This window comes from Rhinatrema bivittatum, chromosome 5, assembly GCF_901001135.1.
Source record: "Rhinatrema bivittatum chromosome 5, aRhiBiv1.1, whole genome shotgun sequence".
Lineage (NCBI taxonomy): Eukaryota > Metazoa > Chordata > Amphibia > Gymnophiona > Rhinatrematidae > Rhinatrema > Rhinatrema bivittatum.
In genome coordinates, this window is record NC_042619.1 from 239,502,760 (window position 1) to 239,519,779 (window position 17,020).

Below are 17,020 nucleotides of genomic sequence, written 5' to 3' on the forward strand. Positions count from 1 at the left end.
ACTCCAGTGTATACTCGAGATGTGCTTCAGATTCTTAGATCGTGTCGGGGTTCATTTCCCGCAGTTCGGGGGTTTTTTTTTCGGGGGCCCCAATTTTCCAGTTAGTGCGCATTAACTACCCGATAGTGAGCGCTAACGGGAGTTAGCATGCACTAAAGTTGCGAACTAACCGGAAAATACATTTTTCTGAAATTTCAGAAAAAATTCAATCTTTTTTGGTTCTCCAATTTGAGAAAAAACGATTGCACCACCTTAGTATATACCATTAATTACGGGCCAGGAATGCCTTTATGGCAGCGAAAGCGCATCTGTTCAAGGAGGTAGCAAAGGAAGGATGTAGCTGTTCGGCGCAGGCAGCTTTTTGACTGTAATATAGCACTGTTTCATCAGTATATCTTGTAAGATTTCAGCAAGGCCTGCTAGTATAACAAACCCTGGTTGGCAATGACCTGGTTTCTCAGGATATTATCAAATTACCGTAACATGGTATGACATTGCCGCTCCTTCTGGGTTTAGTGGGGGACAGGAGCATAATGCATTAAATGTGGGGTCTACATAAATGCTGTAACTGAGAATTTTTATTGTTAACAAGAATTTCCTTAAAATATTTACTTACTTGTTTTTTCTATTTGTTCCAAACATTTACTTTTAGGTTTGTTTGTAACTGGGGGTAGGTGTTTATAAACAATAGCATAAAGTGAAGATCTTTTTAACTAATCAGTATAAATAGTATATGTTACTTTCCTATCTCCCACTTATCTTAATTATGACAATGAAACACAAAGACAGAGAATATGATGGCAGATATAGACCAGAAGACCCATCTAATTTGCCCAATTGTAGTTCTGGTGCAATTCTATAGACCCCCCCCAATCTGACTTATTAATGCTTATCCTAACCTTTCTAGAATTTAATTACCATTTTTGTCGCCATCCCCTCCATGCAGAAGCCATTCCATGCATCCATCACCCTTTCTATAACAAAATATTTTCTGAGTTTGTAACTGAATCTATTCCTCTTTGGAATCTCATATCATGACCTCTTGTACGGCACTCTTTCCTCAGAAAAGGTTTTGCTTCTTGAGCATTATCTATACACTTCAGGTATCTGAATATTTCCATCACATACTCTTCTTCCTCTTGGTTATATATATATTTAGGACCTTACGTCTTATCATATATATATATATATATATATATATATATATATATATATATCTCTTTTGGTGCAGACCCTTCACTATAGGGCAGTGCAATAAGACGCATGTTGAAAATGGTGCTCATTGAGCCCGTTTTCTGAACGCGCACGCAGCCACATCCCCTGGGCGCCTGATGCAGTATTTAAATGAGGGGCAGCATAAAAAAGGAGACACTAGGGAAGAATTGTGCATCCCTAGTGCTCAAATGCGTTGGGTGCCCACAATTGCAACAGGTGCTCAATATGAACATCCGTTTTCATCTCGCTTCTTCTGGCCGATTTTGCTGAAGTTTCTGAAGACGCCCAGAACTAAGCATCCCTTAGTTCTGGGCGTCTTGATTTTTTAAATCAAGCCAATATACATGTATTTTTCAACACCACAAGCAGTAAATTAAAGTGTCACAAAGACTGAAATAGGAGGAGCCAAAGAGGACCATTTTTGATTTCTCATGAGCCCTTGACTCACGGATTGACCTTTGCTACTTGGCTGGAGTTAAATTTGCCACGTTAAGTGTGCATTGGGCATCCAGCAATTTTCTTCATTGGGGTAATAGCTAATAGCCTCATCTACATGGAATTTACATGTGATGGGCATTATCACCCACACATTTGTTTGGGTGCGTGTTTTGGACACACTAGTCTCCTTATTGCATCGGATATTAGTCTAGTGTGTCCAAAATGCACATCCAACTGCGTGTACATCTATGCACACAATGCATTGGCCCCTATATTGGTAGCCTCTCTCTGGACTGCCTTCATCTATCTCCAGCCTTGTGATAGTACAAGCCTCCAAAATGAGGTCTCACCAAAAATAAAAAAGGCTCCTTGGTGACTACACTTAACTTTATAACAACTACATTTTTGGTTTACCATTGTCTTCCTGAACCATGCTATTCTGGTAATTTATTGTCTGTTTACTAATTAAAAAGGCCTTTTTTGTAAACGCTTCTACATTTTTACTCTATGTTCTTTCAAGCAGTTTTATTACTACTTCTACTTAGCAAGCTTCACCCACTACTGACAACCAAGTAGCAAAATACAGTTAGTTCGTAATTTTTTTTTTATAATTTAAAAAGCAATATAATTGCAAATAAAAAAAATATTCTTTACTTAAAAGACAAGTATAAAATGTCACAAATCTCTCTTTACAAAGTAAATCTATGGATTTTTCCCCAGTTAGTACAGCACTTCCTTATTGGTAGCCCTCTGTAATTAGACAAGAAGGTACCCATCACTCTTTTTCTTATGCAACCCTTTTATTTTGAAATACTATTCCTGTTGAAATATGACAAAAGACTATCAAAAATTCTCTAAGAGGGTTAAGACATGGACATTCAAACAATCTTTTTGGCTGTCATATAAGACTTTGAATATTGCTCCTAATTTGTACTGTTTATTGGGAAATTGATCTGTTGTGTAAAGCAGAGTTGTTTACCTGTAACGGGTCTTCACCGAAGACAGCAGGATGGTAGTCCTTACACATGGGTGACCATCATCGGATGCAGCCCAGCACAGAACTTTGATCTCAAAGAACCTAGAACTTTCAAACATGCCCTACTGAGCAATTGCAGCTGTCATCACCCTGCCCCCTAGGTAGAGTCCCTCAGGGCATAATATAGCTTATACATGGAGAAACCAACTCCCAGGGGAGGTGGGTGTGTTTCATGAGGGCTAATATCCTGCTGTCCTCAGAAAACAACTGTTACAGGTAAGCAACTCTGCTTTCTCAGAGGACAAGCAGGATGGTAGTCCTTACACATGGGTGAACCCCAAACTATAGGCTGTCCGAGCAGGACAAAGCGGGAAACCGCACGGTGCTGAAAGCACCACCTCTCTCCCTTTTGCGTGTGAAGCAGCCAACCCACAAAGGGGTCTAGGCAGGGAAAGAGTTGGGTTCTAGAAAAGAGAAAAACCACAGAAAAGAGTGAGACAAAACCCTGATGCGTACCAGAGGCGCCAAAGGCAGGGGAGTGATATGAGTGCTACACCATGGAAAACATTACAAACAAGGTTTCAGATCAGTCAACCCTGACAACAATAGATCTAGAACCTCCTGGATACAAGAAAAAGTCTAGAGATGTAAACAAGCGAAGGTCTTTGATGAAAACCGCACAGTTTTCTTCGGTGTTATAACACAACCGAAAAACCAGCTGGGGCTCGAGAACTCCCCAGAAAGAAACCGTGCTCCACTAACATCCAAAGGATAGAATGTCTCTGCAGAAGTGTGCCCATGTTTGGCTAATAAGCATAATGGCAGAAAACCCAAGCGAGGCTGGGAAGAATAATCAGCAACAAAGACAGGATCTGTGACAGACCCTACATGCCAAAAGCACTAGACATAGCTGACCAGCAGGAATCATCAAGAGTTTCAGGGATGAAATGGCAAATCTCTGAATGGGATCACTAGCCCAAACCCCCAAGCAGGGAGATACATTAGGCCTAAAGCCTCACCTACAACCGTACCCTGTCAGGGGCTGGCTACCCATCATGTCTACAGGAATAATTCAGGTAAGCAGGAAGACACTTTGGGCAACCTAGTAAAATGATAAAGCTAAGGCAGTACTGGAACAGAGCTTGGTGAAAAAGGGAAAAAGTGGTGTCTTCTTTCCCTGCAGGTATACACTAAGATATACCATGAATGCCTTAGCTTTCCCCCCTCCCCCCGAAATTCCACTGTAAGTCGGAAGGAGCAAAGAACACAGGAGGGCAGACTGCGGGACTGCCGAATAAGCATAAGTCGCTAGGTTGTATAACTCGCTGGCCGATTCCAGGAGTTACCAACTGAGATAGAGCCCTCAGCCTGCTTGGAATAGCTAAAACAGAGCGAATTCCAGAGGGGAGAAATCCAAAAACACTCCACTAAGAGACAGAAAGCCAGGGTGCTGCAGGTGCAAACCCCCGTCAAACAAGGATTTCTTCTCCGGCCTGGAAATTAAGGATACCAGGACAGGGCAAGGGCAATCTCACTACAGATTACCTCAAACCTGGCTATGGTATTAATATCTCAGCCATAGCATATACTTCCTTTAAGGAAACATAGAAATGACGGCAGAAGAAGACCAAACGGCCCATTCAGTCTGCCCAGCAAGTTTCGCACTTTTCTTTTCTCTCATATGGTCCAGAAAATGGAACAATCATTGCATGAACCAGGACTCCCCGTCTGCAGACAGGGTTATGCCTAAAATGGGGAATTATAGCTTGGAAGCCACTGTAACCAAAGAGCAGCACCTCTGTTGTGGGGTCCCTCATCCCCAACTCCCTCAGCCATGGATATGGCAATAGGTTGAAAGGCATACTCCCCAATTAAATGGATTACAACCCTCCTCACTGAGGTAGGGTCCCACACATGAGAATGCCTGGCAATAGTGATCCTAATCAAAAAATGCTTAAGATCAGCAGGTATAAAAGTTGACTCCTGGACGGGAGACACCCCAAATCTTCACAGGGGAGCTACTCTGGAAAGGATCCCCTTGCAAAATAGACCTGATGTGCCTAAGTAGAGCGGTACCACTTGACCGGCTCTCAGATCCAACAAGGAACAGAGTGACCACCAGTCAGAAGCAGCGACATGCCTTCTTCAGGAAACGGGAGAATGAGGGTCACATCTTGCAGGGGTGGACAACCAGGCATCCAGAGGGGAACCCATAAGAGTTGCCCTGGAACTCAGTCAAATCCCCCCTTTCTGAAGGGACAGGAAAGCAATGGGAATTGGGGCCTCCTGATCCCGTAAAACCCGTCAACTCTTCAGTTGGCGTTGAGACACAATCACTGATTGCTGAGGTTCAGAAGCAACCAATCTGCCACTGGCAGCCAGTCTTGGTTGGGGAAGGCCACCATGGTAAAGAAGGGGCCTCAGCAAAAACAGTAAGATGATCATCGCTGCTGTTCTACCTGACCTACAAGGAGATGCACCAATTCAAAGCTCCTGTTCAGTGATAAATCTGCCAGGTACAGAGCCCCAGGGGCTTCCTCACAAAGGGGATTTGTGACACGGAAGAGGTTGAAAAACATATTCCGCTTCTGAGGCAGGAGAAGACTCCTGACACTACCCTCCTGGTGCCTACTCTCCTTAGGGTTTGACCAGGAACGCAGTCCTACATCAGTCATGTGGCAGTAGTGCACAACCTATCGTGCTTGCCAGGAGGGAAACACCTCCCCCCCCCCACACACACACAGTAGAGGACAACTAGAGAATAGAGTCCTTTGCTGTAAAAGCAAGCTGACCAGTACTTGTACAGCGGTATCCCATCCTATGGATGGTGGCACACCTATGACCCCACTCGCTGTGCTTGGGGATAGAATCCCACAGAACAGCCAGAACAGAGCACCGCTTGCTAGAGTCATTGGAAAGGTGCTGCCAAAAGGCAAATCACAGAGTATGTGATGACACCTTCCTCACCAGTCCTCCCCAGCACTTTGTAGTGCAGAACTGACAAGGAGGCTGAGACCTTGGTGTGACGATGGCAGAACCCTGGCATGACAGAACTCCACAGACAGGGAGAATGCCACCTGCCATCTCCTGAGGCGCTTGGAGTAGATGCCTTGCTGTACCCGACCACTAATGCTGTGCTCCATTATTACAGTAACTACCAGTGGAATGCATAGGAACAGTAACTGTGTTCCCAGTGCCACTGGGGCTCTGGGTATGGCATGGCAGTGGGTGGCGTTCTATGGCATTGTCCCCTCCAGTACCTGATTACGTTCAAGAGGCTGGACACAACCCTTGAAACTGCGTCAGGAATGGCTCACTGCTGTTTCCCTTAGTGAATGACAGCAGCGAAGTCCATGGCGACAGACTGTGCCCATGGCACTCTGCAGTTGTGTCCTGTGGCATCTGATAGCATCTACTGGTGCCCACAGTGTTGATGGCGCCTATAGGGCCCATAGCGCTTTCACACTTGCCAACGATGGATCACATCAAGGGCACCAAAAGATGCTACACCCAGGGTTTGAACAGCGCTTGACTGAATCTTGATCAATTTGACATAATATAGCACCATCCCCAGTGCCACAGGCACCCATGGACCTCAACAGCACCGATAGAGACCCCGGTGTCCAAAGGCACCAATGGACCAGAGGTACCAAGGATGGCAGGGGTGCTTGAAGGCAGAGGCTCTGCAGCCCCAATACAGTCCTGACATGCCTCATCGGCACCCAGAGGAACAGATGAATGCCAGCACCATCGTCTGTTCCCCTCGGCTCACCTATCTGTCTGAGGACATCGGTACTGCTAGCTCAATGACTTACTTCACCAGCAGCTATGGCTGACGATAGAATTGCTAGCACTCTAAACACCAATGCTGCATGAATCCAGGTGGAGCCTCAGATGCCCCCTGATCCCAGCAGATCAGGGCTCCCAAGATCATCAGCATCCACGGTGCCCGATAGCCATAGACCAGTGATGGGACAGTACAATGCCCTTCAGTGCCTCGGACACCGCCAAGGATCCTCGAGGGCACCAGACCACTGTGCCTGGATTCCTTGGTGTACCAGGGTACCTTGAGCAAATGGTGCTCAATCCGTTCAAGCCCGAAATCTGTCACGTGAGGGCTTGCAAGAGCCCTAGTGGTCAATGGCCTTGGGGACGACCAGGGCATTCAATGGCGATCCCAGTGCCTCGTTAATGGTGCTCAACATTGTCGAGCGTGGCAACGAAAGGCATCAGTGGCCAACACGCCTAATGGCCTCCATGGTAGCCCCTCACCTCAATGGCATCAAGGGGGTCGATGGTATTGGGGCAGCTCCACACCTTGATGGCAGAGGCCATGCAACTCGATGGCTCTGAAGGTGGCTGCAGCATTGAAGGTGGCCACTCACGCACCTCGATGGGATCGAGGGCATCGATGGCATAGTCACTGAGGGTGGCTCCAATGGCTTCGAGTGGGAATCATGGCGTTTCATGCAGACCTGGTCCCTGACACAAAAGGTTGGTGTCACTACTCTGCCACATCGAGGCCCAAGGTGCTCGATGTCTCCGATTCATCAAGATCTACATCCACAGATGCCTACGGCACAGAAGGCCCTTATGGCATTGAAGGTAGTCATGCACCCCGATGGCTAGGGCACCCCTGACCCTCGACATCATGGGTGACTATAATGCTCAATGGCAGTCCTGGTCCCTTATGCAGTCCTGACTTTGATGCAACAGATCAACGATGCGCTGGTCACAGATGTGCATGGGCAACTGTTACTGGGCATAGCACCAAAGGTGCGGCAGAAAGCTGCTTGCCCAGGCTCCTGCTTACCTTCTCTTGCAAGGAGACTACACTGCATCACTGGCAAACAGGAGGGAAGGCTACCTCATCCAGGGCTCCTGCCTGTGGAGACTAGTTCTTTTGAATGTGGGGAGGATGAGATCTCCCCCCCAACAGGAACAGTGTTTTCCTCGATCTCTGCACTGTCTGAACTTCCATCGATTCGAGTCCCTGGGCTCAGCAGCCCACAGAGATTACCCACAGACTGCATTCAGTCAGTCTTGCCAGCACCTGACAAAGGTACAAAATCAGACAGCACAAGGAGATGATATAGATACTAAACTGCCAGTGCAGTATTTATTTATTTATTTATTTTTTATAAGAGATATAGACTCTGCAGACTGCACAGTGACTAAGGTCTGCCATGCAGCTGGCAGACAGAGAAAAGAAGAAAAGGGAAAAGAAATAACTACCATAAGGTAAAGGAAAGAAAACAGCTGCAGTTCTAGAAAAAAATCACTTACAAAAACTGTGAGGAGAAAGAAAAGCGGAATACTGTGAGACACATGGCTCCCATGACCATAATGCTCTGCGGGAAAAAATAGAGACTGAGGGACTCTGCCTAGGGGGCAGGGTGATGACTACAGCTGCACATGCTCAGTAGGACGTGTTTGAAAGTTCTAGATTCTTTGAGATCAAAGTTCCATGCCGGGCTCCATCTGATGAGGTCAGCCATGGATGAGGACTACCATTCTGCTTGTCCTTGGAGAAATTTCATTTCACAACTTTTTATCTTAGGATATTAGATTCTATGAAACTTTGGGTGGTTTTGTGTTCATTTATTTAAAAACCTTTCTATACCGTCGCTAAGTTATATACCATCGCAACGGTTTACAAATAGGCACAGACTAAGGTAAGTAAATGTAGGATATCGTACATTCTAACAGGTGCCAATAAAGTTCGGTTACAATTTCATAAATAAAATCATTATTTGAGTAACTATCGCTTTGAGATATTACTTCTTAAATCTAGGATTGAGTAAATTCATTCTCATCTGCATTACCCTGTATTTTCATTCTCTACCCTCCACACTCTTTAGTGAAGGCTTTTTTAAAGAGCCATGTTTTTAAATTTTTCTTAAAAGTTTTGAGATTATTCTGTAATCTGAGTTCAGGAGGCATCGTGTTCCATAGTATGGGCCCAGCCAATGATAAAGCCCTTTCTCTCACTTGGGTTAATTTTGCTGACTTTACTGAAGGGATTGTTAGTAGTGCTTTGTTTGCTGAGCGGAGGTTTTTTTGTGGCACATGTACTCGTAAGGCTGTGTTTAGCCAGTCTGCTTCTTTATCATATATTAGTTTGTGTATGGTGCATAAGGCTTTGTATTTTATCCTTTATTCGATGGGTAACCAATGTAAGTCTGCTAGAGTTTCGGTTATATGGTCCCTCCTCCTTTTTCCCGTCAGTATTCTGGCTGCAGTATTTTGAAGTATCTGGAGTGGTCTTATCGATGTGCTTGGGAGTCCTAGAAAGAGTGCATTGCAGTACTCAGTGCTAGAAAAGATAAGTGTGTGCAATACTGTTCTGAAGTGGGCAGGTGTGAGTAATGGTTTCAATTTTCTGAGGACCATAAGTTTTGCGTAGCCTCCTCTTACTTTTATAGATATGTGTTGCTTCAGGTTGATTTCTGGGTCCATTATTACTCCCAGATTCCTTACTTTTTTGGCTAGCTCAATTTTTTGGTTATTTCTTAGGGTTATCGGTGTTTGAATGATTTCAGTATGTTTTCTTTCAAGGTGAAGGAATTCAGTTTTGTCAGTGTTGATAACCAGTTCCATTTGGTTTAGTAGTTGTTTAATTATGTCTAGGTACATGTTAGCTAGACTTAATGTTTTTTCAATTGTGTCGTCTATTGGTAGAATTAATTGAATGTCGTCTGCGCAAATGTAAAGCATTATCCCTAGGCCTGCCAGCAGATGACATTTAACTTGAGATTTGTATTAAGTTATGATTATGTATTATAATTTTAGTCTTCAGACATTATGATTTTGTGCATAATTTTAGATTTCTTTATTTTGCATATTATTTTGATGTTTTGCAAAGGATCCGAGGTATATTAAATAATAAATTAAACTAAACTAATAATGCATGAGCCTAAAATTTCCTCATCTCTGGAGACATCAGGCTCCATAAAGAATGTATCAGATGTAGCTGAAGATAGCACCCAGTTCAGCTGATGCCATCAGCATACAGATATAGCTTGCATCAACTAGAGAATTATAATCCAGTTGTTAGATGTGTATGGCAAATGACTAACTGCAGAAGCAGCTACTAGCATAAAACAAAGATCATAAGACCAGTGTAGAGGATAAGCATTTGTTTTTCCACAGACTGGTTTGCTGCATAGTCTGCAGCTTGACTAACAGGATCTAAAATCAGAGATCATATTATACCAGTTTTGGAGGAGCTTCACTGGTTGCCAAGCTTTTTCAGGATCAGTCCAGAGTACCTTGATCTCCTGTGCAAGCTTGCCCGATCTTCACAGGGTTGTTATGGGTCCCACAACCATCTGTGATTAAGTACAAGTCCAGTCATCACTCTGCTTTTTTATATTTTGCTCCTATTATGTGGAATGCACTTCCTTTAGATATCTGCTCAGAGCTTCATTACCCAGTCTCTAGGAAAAGGTTAAAGGCCTGGTTATTCATGCAGGCCTTTCCTGAGTAAATAATTTGTTCATTCGGTATACTGGATATATTTCTGCTTTTTTAAATTTTCACTGCTTTTGTATTATTGCAGTATTTGTTTTTGTGTTCATTTTTTTGCACTAATTTGTATCATCTGATATTTTAACATTTATTATAAATTACTTTGGGATGCCTATATGAAACAGAATATCAAGTGTGAAAGTACTGGAGAAAAAAAACAGGAGTATTCCAAGGGATATCTATCGGTCTTCTCTGGCCATATCTGTTTTTCAGATTGCTTACTAGGCCAAAACATTTTAAGGCACACTGAGTATATTCAAGTATTGTCTGCTGTCAAGTTTCTTCTGATGCACCTTCATTCACTTCATCTTCATTGGAATAGTTTCCTGAATCAACACTGCTTTGTGTACAGTGCTTAGTAAGTCTTTATCAGATACTCATCCATGTCTTCAGCAACAATGTTCATGGTTATAGAGCATTTTTCTGTGGTTTCCTCTGCACACGATACGAAGGAACTTTTCAAAAGATACTTCATGGAAGCACTGTTTAAGGAAAAACAAACATTTTATAGACTACAAAGGAAATATATTATACTTTGAACAACAAGTTGCTCTATTTTCTATTGTTGTTCTCATGACATTTATTTACTCTGCTGTCTTGCTTTCCCTATTGTCTGAGGGTAATTTTAGGCAGCGGCAGGCTCAATGCACGATTAGACGCACATCCATAACCCCTGATGCACAACAGGGGTTAGCGCGTCCAATCGCATGCATAGCTAATAGCGCTCATCACATGTAAATTCATGTTGATGAGGCTATTAGCTATTCCTCCCCGATGGGGGGAGGGGAAATAAAAAGTGTGTGCCCTGGAGCAGGCGTTAATTTTTGAGGAGCCCAAAAAGTGTACAGAAGAACAGAAAATACTGGTATTCTGTACTTCCTCAGATTTAATATCATGGCAATATTAAGTCAGAGTAACTGAAAAATTAGAACTGTCCAAAAAAAAAAATGTACCAGCGGTCAGGTTAGAAAAGGGATGCTTGTATAAATTGGGCGTCCATTTTCCTAACCCACTGACAGCCACCTCTGCTGGGCCCCCGCTGCCGAGGAGGCATTAGGGGCACACAATTTCCCCTAACGCCTCCTTTTTACCGCGGCAGCCAGTTTGCATATTGCACTGGGCAACCCAGATAGGTCGATCTCCATGCGTTAGGAGAGCGGGCGCTCAATGCATGTGCCAATGTTGCATCGGACTGATAGTCTGAAGTCCACATTTTTTCCAATAAGTCTCTTCCCAGAATAAATCAAATTCTGAATTTTTCTTGCTCTTGTTTCTATTTTTTTTTTTTTTTTACTTATTTCTAACTGCAAGCACCTACCTCTTCTATGTTTGAAGGGAGTTTGCATGATGGGAAGAACACATACTTGATCCAGCGGTGCAAATTATAAGCACCGTAACAAAAAGCAACTATAAAACTGAAGACAACAGTGTTGCAAAAAAAAAACTGCAACCACCAGGACAACTGGATTGTTACCTAGAAGAAAAGACATGTGTGTTAAAAATTAAGATGTCTTAAAAAATCTTGTCTACACTCTGTTAAAAAGCAGGTCTCTGGCAAAACAAAGGTCATTTGATAAAAATGAGATTCTTTCTATGTTGTAATACAGTTTAAGATAGTGCAGAACATGAGTGTCAAGTCAACAAGGCCCCCTTCTTCAGATGAGAATGGATATTTCAGGGGATTCCGGTGAGGGTGGGAATTCTCAAAGTGAAGGTACTATGTGGAGACTGGATAAGCAGCATCAGTTAGCAGAGCTCAGCACTGGAGTTGTGAAGATTGTGAAAGGAGTTTGTCAAATATCTACATTAACTGAATGTAATCTGCTTTGAAGTGTTTGAAGGGCAGAATATAAATCAAATCAAATACAATAAGGTAATATGCTGAGCAGGTGGTGCTGAGTCACGAATCCAAGGTCATGGTTCAGCTCATTAGTTTTAGAATATCTCCTATGTATTTTTTTCCTGTGTGTGGGTGTTTGATTCAACAGCTTCCTCCTGCTCCTTTGGGTTTCTAGCTCAGTCAGAACCAGCCTTTGTTAGTAGCTGTGGCAACATGAGCCTTCATTTACAACTACCTGCCATTTTCCCTTATTTTAACCCCCTCTACTCTCATCCAGCCCATCATCTGTGATGATTCTGCACCATAAAACATATGCCTCAGCTCCCCGAGTGGTGGTAGTGGTAGTGAGAGATGGCTGGACTCCCCAGAATCCCCATTCCTGCCGGCCTAGGGAGCAGAAGCCAGGATCAGGAATTACACAAGTCCTGCACATTTTAAAAATTGTCTTTAAGGACCAACACAGAAAAGCTTAGGATTTATACAGGGCCGGTACAAGGCTATTGGGCACCCTAGGTGACCCTTGCGCTCCCTCCCCCCGACCTGTTTTTGCGCAGACTGTGTGCTTCTCAGGGCCGCGAGCAAGCGGCGGGGCCCTGAGAAGCACAGTCTCTATTTCTGTTTGCTGTGAGTGGGACAGGCCCCGCTTGCGGCACCACGTGGCTGCTCTTCAGCATCCCCTATGGCTCAGTTCCCTAGGCGACCACCGACGTTCGCCTAATGGACGCGCCGGCCCTGGGTCTATAAGATCCATATTCAAAAGATTTATCTGGGCAACTATGGGGCTTACCCAGACAAAGCTTTGATTTAAAAAATGTCCTTCCTCTGTTGTCCATTTAAATTTTGTCCTAGTAACTCATTATCCAACAAACTTTAGACAAATAAAAAGAAGAGGCAGTGATGAGAGGCAATCTGAGGGCAGCGCTTAACTTAAGCTGGTTAGCGTCAATATTCAGCACGATCTGGGTATCTCTGGTCATACTGGAGGGCTGCCTTAAAATTATCCAGATAACTGACTTTAGCCAGTGGAATGCATATCTAGCTCTCTTCCACTGAATTTCCAATTTACCTGGGTTACTTTACCTAGTTAACTTTCCTGCTCCCTGGCTTGTTCACTATATACCTGAGGGCTGAATTTTCAAAGCCATTGGAACTTCCACTCATACTTTCTCCATTTTAAAAAGTATAGAGGTAATTTTAAAGGAGTTACACATGTTATTGTAATATACTATCGTAGCAATTTTAAAAAATCATTTGCATATGTAGAGTGTACTTGCACATGAAAATCCTATGGCATATATTGTAGCAATTTCAAAAGCCCACTTACACGGGTAAAATGCATTTACATGTGTAAAACCCAATTTTAAGCATGTAAATGCTTTTTAAAATCAGGCCCTATGACAGAAACTTTTAAAGAGATGCACAGGTGCATGTGTGTGCACATTTGTCAGTCCACACACAGAGACATCCGTTTTATAACATCCATGCTTATAGGCGCGCATATTATAAAATAGCCTGGATGCACGTACAAGTGTACACATTTTTTTTTTTTTTTTTTTTTTTTACAGACATGCACATGTTCGAGCAAATCTCGTATCTACCACGTAAGGGGGAAACTTTACAAAGTACATGCACCAACGCCATTTTCCCAGTTCAGTTGGGGGATAGGACTTGCAAACCTCCCTAGTTTAATGGCCTCCCCCCTCCCCGTTAGTTCCGACCCTTAAAACCCTGCTGACTTGCCTACATTTTTTTGTTTTAACACTTACGTCATCTATAGCAGAAGTAAAGTTATGCATGACCCCTGTGCAAATACATATGCACACACAAATTTCAAGTGTGAATCTCAGAACACCCATGGCCCAAGACCACGCCAACAACCCATCCCTTTTTCTAAACTTTTTATTTGTACATGCAGCAAGATATACGCATATACACGAGTGGTTTATAAAATCCGCTCGGTGCTCCTAGGCCCGACATATTCACGCATTCCCTTATTGATGCACGTTGGGCTTTTAAAATTCACCTTTGTGTGTGTAACATAACCTGCACAAGCAGGTTTAACTGTGCAGGTAAATTTGTATGTATTCCCAGCCAATTACTTTTCAAATTTTCAATGGGAATTTATGCGCATAAATACTTTGAAAATTCAGAGTAAAGTCTGCATGTAAAACATCCCCTCCCCCCCCGACAACGGTGAGTGATAAGGCTGAATAGAAAGCAGGAAAAAAAAACTGAAAACATGCTCTGGCTGCAGAGGTAATGCTCACAAATCCATGTGAAGATATTTCTGTAGATGTATGCCTGAGATCATTTACTGGATCTGCTTCTGTTTAAGGAAGTACTTGTAGCAGGCTCCAGAAGAAGTCTCTGTTCATGTTTCTTAGCACAAGAATTACTGGCCACAATACCCAATTAGGAGGTAGATTAACAGGGAAAAGGAGGCAGTCAAGCCCACAAATGTCTCAGCTTCGAGTTTCCCTATCAAAATGGTATTGGAGAAAATTCTGATTACATTGAAAGTCCAACAGAGTTGGAGATGGATGCCCAAACCCCTCTTAAGTACTGGAGCACTCGCAGATATATACTGCATCTCTTAAAAATATAGATTTGAGTTGATTTCATACCAGCCTCAGTTGTAATGCATTTAATAGCACTAAAATGGCCAGATTTATTGGACATTTGTGAAAATGCCTGCACTTTTAGACAATACGTCTCAGGATTCAGTTCCGATACAGGAAGCGTATAAAGAGTATGTTCATCTTCAAAGCACTTTTCCTGAAAGAGAAAACACATTCCTTATAGCTGAAGCAGTTATGCTGATTCAGGAGAATATTTATACTAGCCATCAGTTAAAACTGACAAGGCAAACAGTTTCAATCTGCTCTAGTATTTAGAGAAGACAGCAGTGCTATATAGGGGCAATTTTTACATTACCTGCAGGACTACAAGCACATTTTCAAGTGGAACCTGCCTGTGATATTTCCATTTGAAAATTCAGCTGGAAAGGTTTAGGGAAGAAAGACAAAGGGTCCAATGACCTCCACATACATCTGCACCTGTGGAAAATGTGCACCGGGCTTTGAAAATGAAAGCCAGGACCTATTTTCCCTCCCCTGTCCCTTTTGTGACATGTATACTGAGCACAGAACAACGCAGACATTTTTATCCATAGTTTGGGGGGGGGGGGGGGTTTGAAAAAATTGTCCTCTAAAGGATACAGAAAGACCTACCTCTCACAAAACTGTCTGTGTGTTTCATTAGATCCATACTGAATCTTAAGCAGTGAGAAACTAAAAACTAACATTACATAAAGACATCACGCGTTACTGAGAGTTGCTCAGTCGTGCCATCCCCATTAACTCAGTGATTTTCCCAATTTCTCTCATCTTAATCTGCTTGTGGAGATTGCCAACTCTTTTCGATCTATACCTCAACCTTTTGGAAGCATATTTATAGACATTACAGCTACAAAGTTTAGCAAAAGAGAGGAAAAGGCCAAAATGGTGGATCACCATAAATTGGTGTTTATGTGATATTAGATCATGTTCCAGTGCTCATAGATCTTATTATTGGCAGATGCCGGCTAATTTAGCTGAGGATTTCAATTTTAGAGAGTTTCTGGTTGGTAAACAGAGAGACTATAAGAAGCATAGGGGTAGATTTTATAACGCGTGCGCGCACACGGACGCACCAATTTTATAATACGTGCGCATGTTATAAAATTGGGTGGCCGCGCGCGCAAGGGGGGGGGGGTGTGTGAATTTATCCAAAGTCTGCACGGCGTCGCAATTAGGCCTTCCCCAGTTCGCTCCAATTAAGGAGTTAAAATCCGGCCTATAATGTACAGCACTTGTCTTCACCAACGTAGTATTGGGAAATGGCTAAAGCTGTCTTAAGAGGGGAAGTTGTAGCCTACTCGTTTGCAAAGAAGCGTTTGAATAGAGCTACTGTGTTGCTGGAGAACCAACTTCTGAAGGCACTACTGGTGCTGGCCAGGAATAGGACTTCAGAGAATAAAGAACACTTCTTTATGGTACAAAGCAATCTGAAGGCTTTGTTGCAGCAGCAAAATTCTAATACTCTGTTATTCCAGAAGCATAAGTTCTTTAAGTATGGTAATAGGGTTAGTAGGAGCTTAGCGAGATTGGTCAAGACCGTGAGTAGTCCTCATTTTATTTCCACAATGCAAAAAGAGGTAGAGGGCTGAGTTCATTCCAAAGATTAATAATGTTTTGTTTATTTTAATAGCTTTTATGCATCTTTATATGCTAAAGGTAGGGATAGTGTTGTGGGCAGAAAGAAGTTTTTTGCAGGACTGGATTTGCCTCAGCTTGATAAGGATAAACTAAACTAGACTGGCTTAATCAGGCTTTAACTATGAAGGAGGCGTCTGCCGCGATTCATACTCTTGATAACCATAAAACCACCTCGGTCTGAGGGTTTACTTCAGAATTTTTTTTTAAACTTAGAAATGAATTTGTGGCCCAGCCCTTGTGTGCCATGTTTTGTGATTCAGTGGTAAATGGGGAACTCCTATCTTCCTTTAAAGATGCATTTATAACAGTTCTACCTAAGAAGGGGAACGATTTGGAGAATCCGGCTTCCTATTGCCCTATTTTATTATTGAATATGGACGTCAAAATTTAATCTAAGGTCTTAGTCGTTAGGTTGTCAATACTTTTTCTTGCTCTCATTTCCAATGAGCAGGTGGGTTTTGTTTAAGGGAGAAATATTGTGATAAATATGCGTAAGGTTTTGGCTTTGCTTGCTAATGCTGAATTTGTGAAGAGTTTGATTAGCTTTGATACTGAGAAAGCATCTGATCAATTAGCCTGAAACTTTTTTTTTTTTACTTAGTGGAAGTTTTGGTTTAATGGTGCTATAATTATTAGAATTAAAATTTTACATAAGAATCTGGTGGCTGCAGTTTTATGTAATGGCACTCTCTCTGAGCGGTTTCCCCTTTTGAGGGATCCTAGGTAGAGGTGTCTTCTCTACCCACTTTTGTTTATTCTAAGTAT

At 42.8% G+C, this 17,020-nt stretch overlaps 1 protein-coding gene across 2 annotated transcripts in view; it reads right to left on the reverse strand.

Annotated features, from left to right (window-relative positions):
* Positions 1 to 10,139: 10,139 nt before the first annotated feature.
* The window catches only part of IFNAR1 (interferon alpha and beta receptor subunit 1), a 114,897-nt gene continuing 108,016 nt past the window's right edge, over positions 10,140 to 17,020 (reverse strand). For both annotated transcript variants that reach the window (XM_029603558.1, XM_029603557.1), the window contains 3 exons: positions 14,624 to 14,774; positions 11,478 to 11,633; positions 10,140 to 10,641 (listed from right to left, as the gene is read on the reverse strand). In XM_029603558.1, coding sequence (XP_029459418.1) covers positions 11,542 to 11,633; positions 14,624 to 14,774 — 243 coding nt within the window. In that variant the 3' untranslated portion in view covers positions 10,140 to 10,641; positions 11,478 to 11,541. The remainder of the gene's footprint in view (positions 10,642 to 11,477; positions 11,634 to 14,623; positions 14,775 to 17,020) is intronic.